This window comes from Phaseolus vulgaris, chromosome 11 (assembly GCF_051622355.1).
Source record: "Phaseolus vulgaris cultivar YP4 chromosome 11, ASM5162235v1, whole genome shotgun sequence".
Classification (NCBI taxonomy): Eukaryota; Viridiplantae; Streptophyta; class Magnoliopsida; order Fabales; family Fabaceae; genus Phaseolus; species Phaseolus vulgaris.
Window position 1 is genome coordinate 22641596 of NC_143508.1, and position 19986 is coordinate 22661581.

At 38.0% G+C, this 19986-nt stretch overlaps 1 protein-coding gene across 1 annotated transcript; it reads right to left on the bottom strand.

The window, feature by feature from the left end:
• Positions 1-3301: 3301 nt before the first annotated feature.
• LOC150023119 (uncharacterized) lies at positions 3302-8558 on the bottom strand. The gene is made up of 5 exons (XM_090297723.1): positions 5391-8558; positions 4893-4946; positions 4410-4670; positions 3626-4093; positions 3302-3541 (listed from the first exon to the last, which is right to left on the bottom strand). Exons 1-5 carry the CDS (start codon positions 8556-8558, stop codon positions 3302-3304), a joined length of 4191 nt encoding a protein of 1396 aa, XP_090153849.1.
• Positions 8559-19986: the final 11428 nt, after the last annotated feature.

Below are 19986 nucleotides of genomic sequence, written 5' to 3' on the forward strand. Positions count from 1 at the left end.
AGCACCTTCCTCAAAAGATAGTTTGCCAGCAATAGAAAAAGATTTTCGGATTAAACTTGATTATCTTTCAAGTACCAAGCTCTTGATGCCAATTGTAAGAAAGTATGGCTTTAAACTAGAGGGGGGTGAATGGTTTAAAGCGGATTTTCGCAAAATTTTAAGTCTAGAATGAAATTACTTCGAGAAAACTTGATTAAGAAATCAGTTTGCCAAAAACACAAAGCAAATTAGCACAACACCAGAAAAACAATCGGTTGTTTCGCAGAAACAATCGGTTGTTTATACCAGTTCACAATATAAATTTAATTTAAAGAGTTCAAGGGATAGAGAAAAAGCACATAGAGGTTTATACTGGTTCGCTCTTAAACCAAGAGCTACATCCAGTCTTCCCAGAAACCACTAGGGCATCCACTAAGCAATCAACCCTAGATTACTTACAACACCACCAAAGAAGTGACCTTGATCCCCTCAAGACACACACTTCCTTTGGCTCAGCACAAACACCACTAAGAATCCTGATCTTAACCACCTCAAGAACACACAACACTTCTCAGCTTCAGTCACAGAGTTTCTTCAAAGTAAAAAAGGATTACACTTGTTACAGAAAGATCTGAAATCAATACAAGATGAAAATCCTATTCCACACTCTCTTGATCCAAGCAAACTCAAAGCAAACTTCAACTCTTCAAAAGCATAATCAGTGAAAAACTCAAATATATTTTTCTTTTATTAAATCTCAGTTCTTGTTTGTTACATAAACTGAACACACTATTTATTGCTTTCGAATACTGGTCAAAGCATTTAAAACTGCAGCGTAATTAGTTATAAAATCATTTAATGCTCAGTCAAAGCACAAAACAATTTTTTGCTATGGTCCTAAAATAAACAATCGGTTGAATACTTGAATCAATCGGTTGTTTTGGTTCGACAGCAAGTCAAACATCAAAAATAGTTTTCAACCTTTCTAAAAACACCTAAGTATAAAACAATCGGTTGTTTCGAAAAAACAACAGGTTGTTTTTCACTTAGTTTGAAAAACACTTTCAATTAAAAGGTTTAAGAATGCTTAAGCTTTGGATTCAATCAAGAGTGGATTTACACAGAAAATCTACCCCAAATCCTATTCTAAAACACATCAGCAACAACAAGCACATCCTGCCTTCCATCAACCTTCAAAGGGTTTGGATTATTCAAAGCTTGAACACACTTGTTTCAACAAAATTCTCCTGGATCTCGATGGGAATCATGGCATCCGATCCATACACCAGGCTAAAAGGTGTCTCCTTGCACTAGTACAAAAAGGTAAATTAACGACGGTTAAAATTGACATTTAAAGACGGTTCCAAGTGGAACTGTCGTTATATGTATTGTTTAAAAAAAAATAAAAAATTTTATTTTTTAAAAAATCTCAAATAACCTGCATAAAGTTTTCAATTCCAGAAAATAAAAACATTTCAAATCATAATTTAAATATAAAAATTACATACAACAAATTATAACATAATACAAAAAAGTTTGGTAATATATGAAAAAATTTGTCATTGTAATGATTTATCTATACTAGAGTGTTATACATGGTTACAAAATACTTTGACCATGTTGTTCTCACATACTCCAATGCTTCTAAATCTAGCGGGTGTTGGTCGTTGAACAACTGTGACATTTGAAATATTTTGAATTAGTGCATGATTAATAAATCTCAAATTTTAAAGTGTTTATTGTATTGAGGTATTACCTTATCCCAACCTTTCTTAATTTCAGCTTGCAAAATAGTCAACATCCACTGTGATCCTGCCTGTTGACCAGAACGTTGGAACTTGCCTCGTCAAACTTGGATCGACGTGTGCACCGCTTCAACCTCCGTCCTCCGCCAAGATCCACCTCAAGAACCTGCAAAAGAACAGAGCGGCGCCGCTGCGGCCGATCGCACTCCAACGCCCAAGTCAGTGACCGAACCACCAAATACTAAGAGCAATAACACTCAAGAACTCTTAAGGAACCGTGCAATGTTCTCTCTCACAGTATGCTCAAGAACTCGCAAGCGTAAAGAGTGTAATCTGAACGTGCGTACCTCGAAAGTTCGTTGGGAAACCCTTTTATACCTGGTCACTTTCTCTCTCCTGGCAGTTACAGACCTGGACACGTGGCTCGCATCCAGTCGTACATGTGCCATCATCTGGAGCCTCCTTGACTTGGGCGCTGTTTCTGACTCTCTTTTGGCTAAGTTACTTATGCATGGTACTGCCCAGTGCATAGCTAACTTGGGAGTGCGATCTCTACTAGAACTGGCGAGTTAGGGTGCCTTCGTACACCTTCCCTGTGGTCTCGCCGACCGCCTTCATAATCTGCACCACCTTCATCTCTGGCGATGTGCTTGCTCTGGCGATCTCCAATCACTAGGTCGCCTGAGTTTACATCTGGCGACTTCATCTTTAACCCGGTGATCGCCGATTCTGGTATGCTGGAGATCGGAACACGCCAACTTAATAACTGGCGACTTCACGAGCCCCCCGACTTCTTTTCCTTCTGCCAACCTGGCGTCTTGTCAACACGCCGATACCATAGCTTGATGCCACGTCATCATTTCCGACTACCAGGGCGGTTCACACTGCATAACATAATAACCGCACTCACAATTTTGAGGTTGCCTGTTGGACTGCATGTGAAAATAAATGTATTAAATGAATGAGTGAAACACATTAAATTAAGTGAACAAATATACTTTAAATACCTTAAGGTACATCCAAGTGAGTTTTTGTGCATTTGAAGTTCTCCTCCCACACAACATATTATATCCAGAGTAAGCACTAAAATAATAAGATTTCATATTAGAATACATAACATTATATAATATATAAGTAATAATAAATGTTAAATGAAACTGTCGTACCTATCTATAATGTTTTTAAAATAGGCAGGAGGTTTTTTATGCAAGGAGCAAAACCATGCAGCGGTATGATCTTGAACAGATATGATCTTGAACAGCGGTATGTATAACAAATCAGTTAATTAGTTTCTCTTATTTCAATAATTTATTAAAACTTATTTAATAAATAAGAACTTACTCATGGATGTACGGAGCAAAATAAATGTGTTTTCCACCATTCTTTAAGGCAGTGGTGATGTATGTTTGTGTTTCCGACTTCTTGTTTCCAATTGATTGAGTGATTTGAGGGTCTAAAAACCCATATATATTATGTTTCCCCTCATCAAAGCATAATCCAGAAAGATACCTAAATTTCAATAAGTTAGTACTAATATATTTAATAAATCAAAAGTATAAAGAATTTAAAATTTGAACTTACATCATCCATAATTGCAGAAATGTTATGTTAATCTCTTGATCTCCGGATGCAAGGTCCAACAAATCAGACATGTGAACGTACAACGGTAGATTACTATGCCTTCCAAAAACATTGGCATCCCATGGAACCTCTAAGACGGTTGTATCTAAAGCTGTAGCAACTTCCACCAATGCCGCCAGAGGATCATCAATGGAGACTATTTTCTTCTTTCCCAAAGGCAAATTTGTCTTAGGTTCCTGCTACTCATCAAAACAAAAAATACTTAAATTAGTTAGAATGTAATATATCATAATTGTATTAGTATTAGTGCAAATATATACCATAGAGTCTATAGGTCTGACGAGATGTCTAGGCCAGGCAACGAAAGTATGTAATGCCTCTGCCACAATTGTCACCTCTGATGTCGGCACAGGAACTGCAAGATCACCATAAAGGACCTTCTCCACCGTGACCTTCATGAAATTAGAAGGAAGAGGCACATTGTGTAACATTGTAACCCCTTCATAACACTTACCCAAGGCAACGAATCGGGTCAAAGAATTACACTCAACATATAATTCGCATTGGCTAGTTGAGCCAAAGTCATCCCCTGATAGATCAACTACCGAACAACTCCCTTTAGTGCTGACTTTCTTAATAGGAGGCGGAGGTGGTTCATCTTCTACCATAGTAGGTGGTTGCTGTGAGTGTCCTAAACCCTCCAACCGCTTTTTGAACTCCATTTCCATTCGCGCACTAAACTCCTCCATGAAGCTTTCTTTAAGCTCTTGAGTTACCTCAGCCTTTAACTGCTCACGTAGTTGTAGTAAATACTCTTGGCTAGGTTCATTGGACAATTGTTCCTTGATGTGTGATGGAGGTCCAAAGTATGACCGAATCCCAACCCCATATCCAGCTACACGAACACGTCCAGGGTGTTCAGGTCGTCCGAGAGCAACATTAAGAATATCATTGCGACCACATGGTTTAAAAGTCCCCTGTGTTGATTGCTCATTAAGAGAATCCTAAAACAAATGAAAAGAAATTGACAAACTTCAACACATTGAATTTAAAATAACACATAGAATTTAAAATAACACATTGAAAAGAAATTGTCAAACTTACAATGCGTTCAACTGTTTGTTCTGTAGACTTAGAACTCCATGTCCCTAATGTGTTTATACGGGCACCCTTCCACATCTCATGTCGGAGTGGTGGGGATGGAGGTCTTAAAGAATCTACACTATTCATTTCCTCAATGGAAGTAGAACGTGCTTTAATTTTTTCTTCAAGAATCTTCTGCTCTAGCAACTTATAACCACCACGAGACAATAAGTGTGGGGTATCATTATGTGCCTGATTGGCTTTTGCTTTGTTTCGAACCTCCTATCATAACACTCAAAATTTAGTAATACGTTAATATAAACTATATTCAAATATAAAAGTGATACTAACCTGCCATTTTTCAGTTTGTCGAATATTGACAAACTGCTGCCAAGTTTCTTCATCAATGGATGCATATTTTGCACAAGGATTTTCTTCTTTCCTTTTCCCATATATATAATCTGTTGTCAATTTTGATTTAAACTGACGAAACTTGACACCCACATCTGAAAGAACCTTCGCTTTCAAGGTTTCCACATTCGGGATGTTGTAATGTGTCTACATTGTTTGAAAGAATTAGTTCATAAACAAAAACAAAGTATAAAAGAACTTTAGATTTAGCAAAGTAAAAACAGTTACATACCAGAATATCTTGCCAAATCATGTTTTTCTCGTGGTCAGTCACGTGATCCCAGGACTGAGTTAAGATAGAGATCCTTTCACGAGAAAGTACTCCGAGATAACTCCTATATTTCTTTGCATGTTGCCCAGTGGGCACACCAGTGTGGATATCAATAGACAAAGGTATTTTGTCATCTTTAGTTATCTTCTTAAACATATTCTTCAATCTTGTAGGTCCTCTACCATTTTTTGAATGGGAAACTTTATCATCTGCCATGTTCCTGTTATCAAAAAAATATAATAAGCATCAAGAATATGAAATATAATGAAAATGAAATATATTGTAAAACTAAACATGAATCACATGTACATACAAATATATATTCCTTCATCATGATCATTTCGAGTTGCATGTACAACATCAGCAACATCCTCGTACTCTTTATTGATGGTCCTTCTTGTAAGTGATTCAATCTCACAAATGTCATTGTTTGTATCTTCTGGGTCATTATGTTGTTTTTTTCCATGTAGCACAACAGACCAGTGGTCAGACGTAGGATCTTGGATATAGAAAACTTGGGAAGCTTGATGTGCCATTATAAATGGTTCGTCATGATAACCTATCTTTCGAAAGTCAACCAAAGTCATTCCTGATTCATCAACTTTGACACCAGTCTTATTGTCAACCCACTTGCATTTGAAAACAGGTACAGTAAACTTGGTATAATTAACTTCCCAAATCTCTACTATGACACCATAATAAGGCATTGATCCCACAAAAGGATTTTGATCCTTTGCAGTTGAAAACTGCATAGACTCTGCCTCCAAGGTGACTCCGCTACTTTGCACTGTACTCCTATCATCTCGAGACTTTGTGTAAAACAAACAACCATTTACTTCATAGCCAGAACAACATAAAACATCAAATTTGAGACCGTTTGCAAGCCATGTTAATGTTTCATATGCTGATGGATCATTCATTATTTGTTGCTTAAACCATGACATGAAAGTTTTGTTATGCTCAATTAACACCCATTTTTCTGATTGTCTTGGATTTTTATATTTGACAATGTCTTTGTGTGTATCCAAGTATGGTAACACCTCATCAGTGTTATTTAAGATATACAAGTGTGCTTGGAGAACCTCTTCTCTAGATTTGCTTATGACATGTACACCTCTTGAAGATTTACTTATGAATCTACGAGAGTGCCAACCTTTTTCAGGAACTCCTATACATTTGGCTTTTGACATGTACTCGGAACAAAACTCAATAGATTCTTCTGAAATGTATCTTTCAATAATGGAAGCTTCTGGACGACATTGATTCTTCACATATCCCTTCAAAATCTTCATGTATCGTTCAACTGGATACATCCATCGCATATAAACTGGCCCACACAATCTGATTTCTCTTACAAGATGAACAACCAAGTGTACCATAATATCAAAAAAAGATGGAGGAAAAAACATCTCGAGTTGACACAAGATAACAATTATTTCTTCTTCAAGTTCATCCAACTTCTGAGAGTCAATCTCTTTACTACATATGGAATTGAAAAATGAACATAGTCGAGTGATTGTATGCCTAACATTTTTGGGCAAGATTCCACGTATAGCCACCGGTAGTAATTGTTGCATTAGAACGTGACAATCATGTGACTTTAAGCCAATTAGTTTCAAATCATTCATAGATACAAGACTCTTCACATTTGAAGAGTAGCCTTGTGGTACCTTAACACCTTTAAGACATTCACAAAAACTTGTTTTCTCTTTCTTTGACAAAGTGTAACACGCTGCAGGCAAGTATGTACGTTTACCAACTTCTCTCGGTGCCAATTCCTCTCGTATATTCATTTCAATCAAATCCAGACGTGCATTCACACCATCCTTTGTTTTGCCTTTAATGTTCAGAAGTGTTCCTATTAGACTGTCACACACATTCTTCTCTACGTGCATTACATCTAGACAGTGTCTAACATCTAACTTACACCAATACGGAAGATCAAAAAAGATTGATCTCTTCTTCCATATTTCACTCACAGTTTGCTTCTTCTTCATTTTTCCAAAAGTCACATTAACATTTTTGATTTTTTCATAAATTTCAACACCACTTAAGGGAGTGGGACAAATGTCATGTTCTTGGTATCCGTTAAAAGCTTTTTTCAATCGACGATACGGATGATATTTCTTTAGAAATCTACGATGCCCAAGATACACGGTTTTTCTTCCATGTTTCAACTGCTCATAAGATATCTTGTCTTGACATATTGGACATGCTCTATGGCCTTTCACACTATAACCTGACAAGTTCCCATATGCAGGGAAGTCATTGATAGTACAAAACAACATCGCATGCAATCGGAAAGATTCATTTTTAAACGCGTCAAACACATCAACCCCTTCATTCCACAATAATTTCAAATCTTCAATCAATGGATTAAGATAAACATCTATGTCATTTCCAGGTTGTTTTGGATCAGAGATCATCATAGATAACATCATGTATTTGCGCTTCATACACAAAGCAGGAGGTAAGTTGTAAATGACTAACAAAACGGGCCATGAACTATGATTACTACTTAAATTTCCAAATGGATTCATTCCATCAGTTGCCAATCCAAGTCTTAAGTTTCTTGATTCTTTTCCAAATTCAGGAAATTCTTTATCAATATTCTTCCATTGCAAAGAATCAGCAGGATGACGAAGTAATCCATCACATTTTCTATTATCTGCATACCACCTAAGGTTTTTAGCGTCATCTGCATTTGCAAACAAACGCTTAAGCCTTGGAATTATTGGAAGATACCAAACAACCTTAGCAGGAGGACCTTCCTTTGTCAATTCATCAATTTCATCATTCTGACCAACCTTAACCTTATAACGTGACAAACCACACCTGGGACATCTTCTTAAATCTTCATACTCATTTCTGTATAAAATACAATCGTTAGGACATGAATGTATTTTTCTATACTCCATACCCATTGGACAAAGTATTTTTTTCGCCTCATAATTTCGATTGGGCAAGGTATTTCCTTCTGGAAGCATGTCCTTAAGCAATTGAAGCAATTCTGTAAAACTTTTGTCGGTCCATCCATTCATTGCCTTCAAATTCATCAACCTTAACACTGCTGATAATCGTGTGAAGTTAGTTGAACCAGGATACAAAGGAGTCTCTGCATCATTAGACATATTTTCAAAAACTGCATTAGCAAATGATTCTGCTCCCACATCACGAATCATGTCTTCTAATCTATCATCCATTGAGAAATGAACTTCCTCCGAACCTCCGTGCACACTTGGCAAGTTTAACAATTCACCATGCCACGTCCATGTTGTATAACTTTTCAAAAATCCATCACACAAAAGATGTTCTCTAATTTCAGAAACAGTCAATATCCTTCCATTTAAACAATTGATACAAGGGCACCTTATCCTTACTCCATTCTTATAACTAATGGCATTATGTTCTGCGAATTGTATGAACTCTTCCACCCCTTTTTCGTAAGTATCACTTATTCGTGGTGTATTAATCCAACTCCGATCCATTGAACTGCTAAACTAAGAACCAATACTTTCAATATGTAATCATGGAAAAATAAAACAAAATTGCCGAAGGTCGGACACCTCCGGACTCAGAACCAGTGCGTTCAATATGTCAAAACAATATATAATGACTGAAAATTGCCGAAGGTCGAACACCTTCGGACTCAGAACCAATGCGTTCAATATAAAGAATCAATATCAAACTCAAAACAAATACTTTCAAAATATAGGTGATAATAAATAAGAATACACTAACCTCAAATGGATGGGCGGTCACGACAAGCGGTTGCAGCAAGGAGTCGGTGTTCACGGACGTGCGTCGCGACATAGGGTCGGTGGTCGCTGAAACGGTCGAGGATCGCGCGCACGGTTGCGCTGGAACGGTCGTCGCGGTCGTGCGGGCGGCTGGGGAAGGGTCGCGGTGTGGCGGTGCTGTCGCGCGAAGGGGTCGTGGTGCGGTCGCGCGGGCGGCTGGGGAAGGGTCGCGGTGTAGCGGTGCTGTCGCGGGAAGGGGTCGCGGTGCGGTCGCGCGGGCGTGAGGGGTTTAGGGTTCACGGGCGGCGCGGTGCGGTAGGGGGCGGCGTGGTGCGGTCAGGGGCGGCGCGGTGTGGTCGTGCGTCAGAGGCGGCGCGGCTCGAACGCGGTCGCGACTGTCACGATCGAGCGTAGGGGCGGTCGCGCGAAGGGTCGCGGTGCGGCGGTCAAGGTGCGGTGCGGTAGGGCAGTCGGTCACGGTGCGGCGCGGTGCGGCTGGGTCGCGACGGTCACGGGCTTGGTCACGGTCGCGCGTAGGAGCGGCGGTGGGTCGTAGGGCAGCGGGAAATTTTATGTTTCTGAATGAAAATAGGAGAGTGGGAAAAGATGAGTTTAAAACAGGTTTTAACGACGGTTCTGAGATGAACCGTCGTTGTAAGTCCACCCCACGCACATTTAACGACGGTTCTGGGATGAACTGTCGTTGTAAGTCCACCCCACGCACTTTTAACGACGGTTGTGGGATGAACCGTCGTTAAAAGTCCAAAAAAAATTCGAAAAAATTACAAAATTGCCACCACGTAGTTTTTAACGATGGTTCTCTCTAAACCGTCTTTGAAGGATGTCGTTATTGAAGAATTTTGTACTAGTGTTGGTGGTGGATTGGGGAGTGGTATGGTAAGCCCACACAATTCTAGGAACCTTGTCTGCCCAAGTTACCTTGGCTTTCTTTAGTCTCCTCTTTAGGCCTCTGAGTATGACTCGGTTAGCAGATTCGACCTACCCATTCGTCTGGGGGTGTTCTACCAAGGCGAACACCTGCTTGATGTTGAGCTCTGTGCATCGTTTGCCTAGCTGTTGACTTGAAAACTGGGTGCCATTGTCAGACACTAAACACTTTGGGATTCCAAAACGAAAAACTATATTCTTCCATACAAAGTGTTGAACCTTGTGGGTTGTGATCTGTGCGATATGCTCGGCTTCTATCCACTTAGTGAGGTACTCGATGGCTACCACCAGGTACTTCATCTGAAAAAACTGTTAGAGGAAACAGACCCAGGATGTCAATCCCCCATGTGTAGAAAGGCCATGGGATGTGGATCGATCACAACTCTTCTAGGGGCGTATGGTGCCAATCAGCATGTTGCTGGCACTGTTTGTACCGTTGTGCGTATCTCGTGCAATCCTCCCTCATGGTTGGCCAGTAATACCCTACTCGAACAGCCTTCGATGAGAGAGCTCGTCCACCGATGTGACTCCCACAAATACCTTCATGGAGCTCAGCCATGATACGTGATGTGAGTTGAATCAAGCATAGACACTTTTCAGCACATGAACACGACAATATATGTGAAGAATGACAACAATTAAGAGTTGAAAACAAGGACAAACAATTAGGAACAAGTGGAGGAACTTAAGGAATCATCATTGAAGTACAAAGCCTTCTAATAGATGAACCAAACTCAAGATTGATTGTCATTCCACATTGAACCGAAACAACACAAGGAATTGAAAGCACAAATACCGAATCAAATTAAGCTACAAGTGAGGAATTGAAAAGGAAACGCAAGAATAACAAGAGTATTCGGTGGAATTTGAAGAACAACACAAAAGGAACAAAACAACCGATTGGAATTGCTAAAACATGATTAGGAAATGGAAATGGAAGGAATAAGGAACTTAATTGGATGAAGACTTGAAGGAGATGAACACACCACTTGGATGGTGAAAGCTCCAAGATGAGTGCTAATTGCCGCCACTTGAAACCCTCCAAAGCTCACAAGATAAGACTTAGTGAAGGAGATAAAATCTCTCACAATTCTCTCTCAATTTGAGTAGAGTTTCCTTTCTTCAATTTCTAAATTCTGAATTTACAAGAGCATGGCCTCTCTATTTATAGTAGAAGAGGGCTGAAAATGAAAAGGCACAATTCAAAAACTAGACTATTCAAAATTGGAGCCAAAACAAGTCACATGAGAAGTGTGACTTGCTTTCCTACTTTGGCACCTCCTAAAACTATATCTACACATACTCTTTTATGTCACATGGAAGGTGTGACTTTGTTTTGTACATTAGCACCCCTTATTTAATATCTACACCTTCCTTTTAAAGTTTTACTAAAAACTACACAAAAGTAATTACAAAAAGAGACATCCATTGATGCTCATTTATTAATGCTTGGCCTTGCTCCTCATGGGTTGGGCTTGGGCTTCTTGGGCTTGGGTCTCATCTTTTGAAAAAACTAATAAGAAGAACTTTGAATGTTTTGGCCCTTGTCCATTCCTCCTATTAATAACATCTCTTTTATTCTCATCATACCCCCCAAGTTGGAGAGAATTTGTCCACGAATTCAATACTCCTGCATAAAACAAAGTCAGTTTGCAATTAGATAAAAGAATACAAGAAGAAATAGGCAAACTTGACTTAGCACTTTGAAACGTTGGGAGTTTAGAAAAAGATGTCCTATACATAGACCATGTTGGAAAAGATTGTTTAGGAATGATATTATTTGGAAAAATAGGAGGTATGAAAAAGTCATCCTTAACATTATTTATCCAATATGGTATGGAATTAGGAATCTGGGATAATGAAAAAGACAAAGAAGAAGAATACCTTGTAGGCGTAGAACGAGTCAATAAAATTGATTTAGTTGAAAAGTTATTGTGACTCGTTTTATCATGTAAGAGAGTTAATAATGTGTATCTTCTAGATATCTCTTCACCATGTTCAATTGGATGTCTTCTATCCAAGCAAGATGAATCTTGGCTTTGGCATAGAAGAATTGCTCGTATTCACATGAATCACTTGAATAAGCTAATTTCAAAGGATCTTGTGATTGGGCTGCCAAAACTCAAGTTTGAGAGGGATCACATTTGTGAAGCATTCCAAAAAGGGAAACAAGTGAAAATTTCTTTCAAAATTAAAAATGTTGTTTCATCTTTGAAACCTCTTGAACTTCTTCACATGGATCTCTTTGGACCCTCAAGAACTATGAGTCTTGGTGGAAATTATTATGCTCTTGTTATTGTTGATGACTATTCTAGGTACACTTGGACTCTTTTCTTGGAATCAAAGAGTGATGCCTTTTCTGCATTCAAAAAGCTAGCAAGAAGGTTGCAAAATACAAAGAACAACAACATATGTTCTATTAGAAGTGATCATGGAGGAGAATTTCAGAATGAGAAGTTCAGCAAATTCAGTGAGAAGATGGGAATTCTGCACAACTTCTTTGCTCCAAGAACACCACAGCAGAATGGAGTGGTAGAGAGGAAGAACAGGTCTCTTGAAGAGCTAGCAAGGACAATGCTTAGTGAATCATCACTTCCTAAGTACTTTTGGGCAGATGCAATGAGCACCTCATGTTATGTGATGAATAAGGTGCTTATAAGGCCTATTTTGAAGAAAACTCCATATGAACTCTTCAATGGAAAGAAGCCTAACATCAGTCATCTCAAAGTCTTTGGCTGCAACTGTTTCGTTCTTAACAATGGAAAGGAAAACTTGGGAAAGTTTGATGAGAAAGCGAACCTTGGTATCTTCATAGGGTATTCACTCACAAGTCATGCATATAGAGTCTACAACAAGAGGTTGATGACTGTAGAAGAATCAGTTCACATTGTCTTTGATGAGGTAGATCACAGAATTAATCAAATCCCAAAGACCAGTGCTGAAGAAGATGAACAGAGCATCAGTTTGGAGAAGCTGGAAATCTGTGCATAAAAACAACTGGTTGATTCGTAGAAACAACCGATTGAAATTCTGCAACAGAGTGAGCTGCCCAAGCAGTGGAGGATTCCTAGAGATCTGTCAGTGGATAACATCATAGGGCAGATAAAGGAAGGTGTCTCCACACGAAGCTCCATCTCAAACTTCTGCAGGAACACAACTTTTGTCTCTCAAATTGAACCAAACTCAATTGAGGAAGCTCTCAAGGATGAGAAGTGGGTTGAAGTTATGCATGAAGAGTTGAATCAGTTTGCAAGGAATGAGGTATGGTTTCTTGTCCCTAAAACTAATGAAATGAATATTATTGCTTCGAAATGGATTTTCAGGAACAAGCTAGATGAGGATGGTGTGATCACAAGGAACAAAGCAAGGCTAGTTTCCAAAGGCTACAATCAAGAAGAGGGCATAAATTATGGTGAAACCTTTGCTCCTGTTGCTAGATTGGAGGCTGTGAGGCTGCTGCTGGCTTTTGTGTGTATGAATGGTTTCAAACTCTTCCAAATGGATGTCAAGAGTGCCTTCTTGAATGGCTACATCAATGAGGAAGTCTATGTAGATCAACCATCGGGCTTTAAAGATCATAAGTATCCCAACCATGTCTTCAAGTTGAAGAAAGCTTTGTATGGACTGAAGCAAGCTCCAAGACAGTGGTATGAGAGGCTTAGCAACTTCCTGCTATCTCATGGATATGAAAGGGGAATGGTAGACAAGACTCTCTTCATCAAGAAGTCAAATGCAGAAATAATTCTTGTGCAAATCTATGTTGATGATATCATCTTTGGTGCTACACAAGATAGTTTGTGTGAAGAATTTGTGGCTGCAATGAAAGGTGAGTTTGAAATGTCTATGATGGGAGAACTGTGTTTCTTTCTTGGATTGCAGATTAAGCAAACAAAGGATGGGATCTTCTTAAGTCAATCAAAGTATTGCAAGGAGATTCTCAAGAAATTTGAAATGGAGAGTTGCAAAGAAGCAAGCACTCCAATGCCATCAAGCTGTTACATGGATGCGGATGCTGCTAGAAAGGGTGTAGATCAAACAAAATACAGAGGATTGATTGGATCTTTGTTTTATCTAACAGCTAGTAGGCCGGACATCATGTTTGCGGTGTGTCTATGTGCAAGATATCAAGCAAATCCTAAAGAGTCACACTTCAAAGCTGCAAAAAGAATTCTGAAATATCTCAAAGGAACATCATCTGTTGGATTATGGTATCCTTCTCACTCTCCAATTCATTTAATTGGTTATTCAGATTCTGACTTTGCAAGTTGCAAGCTAGATAGAAAGAGCACAAGTGGCACTTGCCACCTCCTTGGCTCAATCCTAATCTCATGGCATAGCAAGAAGCAAACATGTGTTGCTCTCTCTACTGCTGAGGCTGAATACATTATTGTTGGAAGCTGTTGTGCACAGATTTTGTGGCTCAAACAACAACTTGCAGACTTTGGATTACAAATCAGCAAGGTTCCTTTGATGTGTGATAACACAAGTGCCATCAATCTTACTAAAAATCAGATTCAGCACTCAAGGACCAAACATATTGAGATAAGGCATCATTTCATCAGGGATCATGTAAACAATGGGAACTGTGAAGTGAAGTTTGTGGAGACCAAACTGCAGTTAGCTGACATCTTCACAAAACCTTTACCAAAAGAGAGGTTTTTCTTCTTAAGAAATGAGTTAGGTATCCTTGATCTTAATAATCTCTCCTAAATCTGTTTTGATACATGCTAAAGTCTATTTGTGAAGACAACTAGGGGGAGAATTAATTGGTTCTTGTATATCTTTATCTGATACTGTATAATCTGTTAAAATCTCCGATATAAAAGTGTTTTCTGCTGCTGCTGATAAAAACAACCGATTGTTTCGTGTAAACAACCGATTGTTTATCATGTTTTATGCTTTGAATATATAAAAATCTAACATGCTGCTGTAAGAAGCATTGGATAGTATAAATGCTATTTTTGCAGGTACTGCTTCAGATTCAATCAGATCAAACACAAGCACCAGGGATTTGTCTTCATCAAATAGGGAGAGATTGTTGAACCGAGTGGTGTTCAAGCTTTGAAGAATCCAAACCCTTTGAAAGATGTTGAAGCCTTGGCTGTGCTGGTTTAGTTTAGTTCTGGGGTAGTTTGAGTGTTGTAATCCACCCCTTGATCGAATCTAAAGCATAGGCATTCTCAATTTTTGTGAAAGAAAAATGTTTTTCAAATTAAGTTAAAACAACCGATTGTTTATACTTAGATGTTTTGAGAAAAGATTGAAAACTGTTTTTCAAATGGTTGAACTGTTAAAACCAAAACAATCGATTGATTCGAGGAAACAATTAATTGTTTGTTTTGGGACCATAACAGAAAAACTGTTTTATCTTTGACTAAGCTTTAAATGATTTAACTGCTTACGCTCCAGTCATTAAATGCTTTGACCAATCTTTTAATGCAATTTAAGAGTTTGTTAAAATTTGATAACAAACAATATATTTGAATAAATTCAGAAAAACAGATTTGAGTAACAATCTTTTACAAGATTTTGAAAAGAGTTTTTGAGTTTTTCAAAGAGCTGAGATTGCTTAAAGTTTGTGATTGATCAAAGTGTGTGGAATAGAATTATGCGTGTATTGATTTCAGATTATCTTCTGTAACAAGTGTAATCCTTGTACTCTGTGAAACAAGTTTCGTTTCTGTGTTTGCTGAGATTGGCTGTGTTCTTGAGGGGATCAAGATCAGCAATCTTAGTGTTGGTGTGTTGGCCAAGAAGAGTGTGTGTGTTGAGGTGTTCAAGGTCACTTTCTTGGTTGTGGTGTAAGTGATCAAGTTGTGATTGCTTAGTGGATTTCCTCAGAAGGTTTCTGAGAAGACTGGATATAGCTCTGGATTTGGAGTGAACCAGTATAAACATTTGTGTGCATTCTCTCTATCCCTAACTCTTTAAATTCAGTTTTGATATTTGTTAACTGGTATAAACAACCGATTGTTTCTACTAGTGTTGTGCCTTTTGCGTTATGTTTTGAAAAAAACTGATTTCTTAATCAAGGTTTTCTTGAAGTAATTTCATTCAAGGATGAAAAGTTTGCGAAAACTCTCTTTAAACAATTCACCACCCTCTAGTTTAAAGCCATATATTCTAACAAAATTCACATTCCCTGTGGATTTTGTTGTGATGGACATGAAAGAAGATGAGGAGGTTCCCTTGATACTTGGAAGACCCTTTATGAAGACTGCTAGAATCATAATTGATATTGACAAAGGAGAACTTCAAGTTAGAACTCAAGATAAGGAGGTAACATTAAATCTTTTTTATGGTTTTAAAAATTTTAATGCAAGGGAAGAATGTGTACAGTAGGATGGATCAAAGAGATATTCCACCTTCTAGACATTCCTCACCTTCTAAATTCAGTAATATTTCATATTAAAATATAGGCACTTATGAGGATTTGTTGCTAATTTAGATATAAAATAATCCCTAATTTATGTATTTATACCTTTTTACATTTTTTATGACTTTATTTGAATAAGAGTATTTTATTCCAAATTTGGTTTTAATTGCAGATTTCTAGAGAGGATTGAAGATTTGGAGTAAAGGAGAATAATTTGAGCTAAAAAGAGAAAGTTGGAAGGTCCCATAATGGAAAAAGATGCACAGAAAGATTGAGTCTTTTTTATGTTTTATCACTTAGCCCATTAGCACGACACATGAAGTAACCTAACCCTAGAATATTAGGTTAAATAGGGGGCTAGAGGCTCAACCCTAGGGTGCTAGATTGAGAGGAAAACACCATAGAGTAAAGTGTAACCCAATTGGGAGAATGGAAGGTGCTAGAAGTATGCATGGCTAATTCTACCCTTTGGGATTGGGAGTAATCTGCTCAAACTCTTATGTATTGAGGTGATATCTTATATATTAATATTCAGTTCTTGATTGATTATCGGTATTGTTGTTTTCCTTTTAATTTTTTGTGACAAATTGAGAATCTTAAATCTGACCGGGAGGTATTTTTAGGGTTCGAACCTAAACAACAATACTTAACATATTTGAGTGTTAAGGATAGACTTGAAATGTTAATTGTCATTAACGTCTAAGCTTCGTTCTAAGTTGTTCTTATAATCATGCGAGAGATCGATAGTTAGGGAACATTCTTAAGGATTTTATATGCAAGGAATCGATATAAATGATTTTTATACGAGCATCAATTTTAATCAGAGAACTTAATATTAACATTCTAATCAAAATACATAAGAGTGAGAAAGATGAAACCTAATCCCTATTTTTCCAACTTGAAGCAACCAATTCTTTGTCTTTTTTCTTATTGATCAGTGCCAACACAATTAATTCAAAACTCTTTTTATTGTTCTTATTTTATATTTAGCGATTATTGTACTCAATAATTCACTGTTCCTTGTGAGATCGATATTCGTCCTTAGGGACAATTATTATTTCTGATAAACGCGGTGCACTTGCCGTAAAAAGTCATCACTCGTCAAGGTCACTGCTCCTATCCTATTTAGGGCAAGTCTACCCAAAAGGATGTTGTAAGATGAAGGAGCGTTGACAACGAGGCATCTGATACTGACGGTGTGGAATGTGGTGCCATTTGTGAATGTTGTCCTTAGCTCCACATGCCCCCTTACTTCTACTTGGTCTTCAACGAAACCGTATAAACAACCATTGTAAGGTATCAACTGGTCGGGCAACAACTGCAACTTGTTAAAGGTCGACCAAAACATTACATTTGTCGAGCTCCCTTATTCGATGAGGACTCGGTGTACCCTTCTCCCTATTGTCACCACTAAGATTACCACTGGGTCATTATCATGTGGGACCACATCCTGTAAATCAGCCTTCGTGAAGTAGAGGTCGGGCTCAGGTGACTGGTCAGGCTCCCGTGCTTCTACTGCCATCACCTCTCTAGCATACTTCTTTCACTGGGATGCGGTGCATCTTCCTTTTGAGAAACCCCTAGAGATCGTGTTGACCGCGCCATGGACTGGTACTTCGTGTCCCTAATCCCCTACTGGGGCCACCACCATTGAGGCTTCGTGACCCTACTCTAAGTATTCCTTCAGGAAGCCATCCTTCACCAAATCAGCCAATTGGTGTCCAAGTGCCAAAGAGTTTTGCAAGCCGTGCCCAAAGGCCTTGTGGAACTCACACCAATCCATTGAAAGGCCACCAAAATGTCAAATTGAGGCAACCACTAGAGTTATGGTCAAAGAAGGGTCAAAAGGACGCATTCTACATGTCATAAACTCTAGTGTAGAATAGTTTTTACATTTTTGTCAAAAGTAGCATAGTATAATTCTTTTGTATTTTTTTTTGAAACATGCAAAGTGGTACCTAAAATTCTAACCTAAGTTTAATTAGAGTTTTGTACTCCTAATTAAACTTAGGTCCAACCCACATTTAGTCTAAGTGGAGCGTAAGGTTCTATAACTCCTAGCACATGGAAGAATTCTAGAACCTACCTCACATGTGCCAACATTTGAATTTCCCTCCAATTCTCTTTTCATATTCAGCCCACTCTTACTATATATATAGGAGCTTGGGTCATGTAAAAAAAAAGATTAATACATGAGTGAATTGCTGCCAAAATTTTGCCAATTTCACTCCTTGCCCAAAACCTCCTAGGTTAGGCTCTTAATCTTCACAAACTTTCCCTTTCCAAGTAGAGTTGGTCTCACCACTCTCAAATCCTACCTATCATGCACCTTCAAGGTCATCACCACTCTTAGGAGGACCTTGTTCCATCTTCAAATCGTGAAGCTTCCGCAACTCATCAACAAATCCGAAAATATGAAGGCACAAATCCATCATTTGGTATCATGAAAATATGATAGGTAATCATAAACTACTATATATTTACCTATGCAATCCCCTTTTAAGGGTTCTTTTTTCACTATGCTTGTAAGGGATGTTGTAAGATATTCCTCATTCTTTCTAGATTCACAGAACCCCTCACTTGACTTTTCTATTTCTTTCTTCTTCTTTTTCTCATTTTCTTCACTCTCACTAGTTTCTTTTTCTTGGCTACTATATTCAGCTTTGTTCCTTAAGATCATAGATCTTTCATTGGAACAATTAGATGCTAAATGACTCTTACCAAGACATTCTAAGCATTTAATTTCTTTAGCTTGGGTGTGTGAAATATGCTCGGCTAGGTTTTGGGAAAGTTTTAGAGATGTTTCTTTTATATGTTCTTCCCCTCTTTGGAACTCATCCTTGTCGTAAGATACAGAGTATGAACTTTGTTTTTGATTTGATTGTTTTCTCAAAATTTGTTTTTCAACTTTAATGCTGAATCAAGTCATTTAAATCTCTATAAGATAAAAGTTCAACTTTGTTTCTTATCTCAAGTTTGAGACCACTTAAAAACCTAGCCATGGTGGTGTGGTTGTCTTCGTTAATCCTTGGCCTTTTTATATATATGGCCATCTTTTGCCAATATTCTTCTACACTTAGATTGTTTTGATGAAGTCCTTGGAGTTTGTCCATTGACTTCCTTTTGTAGGATGAGGGAATATGGCAACATCTCAAGGCTCCCCTAAGGTCATTCCAATATGTAATGGGAGGGTCCTTGTGGAAATGTCTCTCTCTTTTTAGGGCAATCCACCAATTCATAGCATTTCCTTGAAAACTTAAGATAACTAAGGGTACCTTTCTTTCCTCACTTAATCTATGGCAAGTAAACAATTGTTCTACCTTCATTTCCCAATCTAGATAGGTTTCTACATTTTCTTTCCCATGGAAATAAGGTAGATCTACCCTAACCTCCTTAGTGATTTCTTGTTCTTTTCTTTCTCTTCTAGTTCTCCTAGGGGGGTGGTTAATAATATTTATTTATCCTAAGACTTTCTTCCCCAAAAGATTCATGATTGTGAGAACTAGATGCATGTGAATATATTTTTTTAGATTTTTTAGAGCTTTCATCCTTTTCTTTAGCCATTTTCAACTCTTAGATTTGTGCCTTATGTTCCAATTGTCTATATGAGAGTGATTGAAAGTCCTTGGATAATTGTTTTAAAAGAGTTTTAATGGACTTTATATCACTTTCACAAGATTTAGAAGAGTGAGTTGACATGACTAAAGCTTTGTGTTAAAAGTATTTTACCTCAAGAAAGAAAAGGAAAGTAATGAAGGTAGCTTTCCAGGAAAGAGAGGTGGATCACTAGGATCTCTTAAGTACCAAGTCTTTCCTTGCCAAAACCTATCCCTCAAGACTTCACACAATTCT

What these genes read in the sequence shown, in the direction of transcription:
- LOC150023119 (XM_090297723.1), bottom strand. Translation starts at nt 8,558, where the DNA reads ATGGATCGGAGTTGGATTAATACACCACGAATAAGTGATACTTACGAA. An exon ending in AAGCGAAGGTTCTTTCAGAT is followed by an intron (nt 4,671 to 4,892) that starts GTGGGTGTCAAG and finishes GTGTTATGATAG; the next exon opens with GAGGTTCGAAACAAAGCAAA. An exon ending in AACAAACAGTTGAACGCATT is followed by an intron (nt 4,094 to 4,409) that starts GTAAGTTTGACA and finishes CTACGTGAGCAG; the next exon opens with TTAAAGGCTGAGGTAACTCA.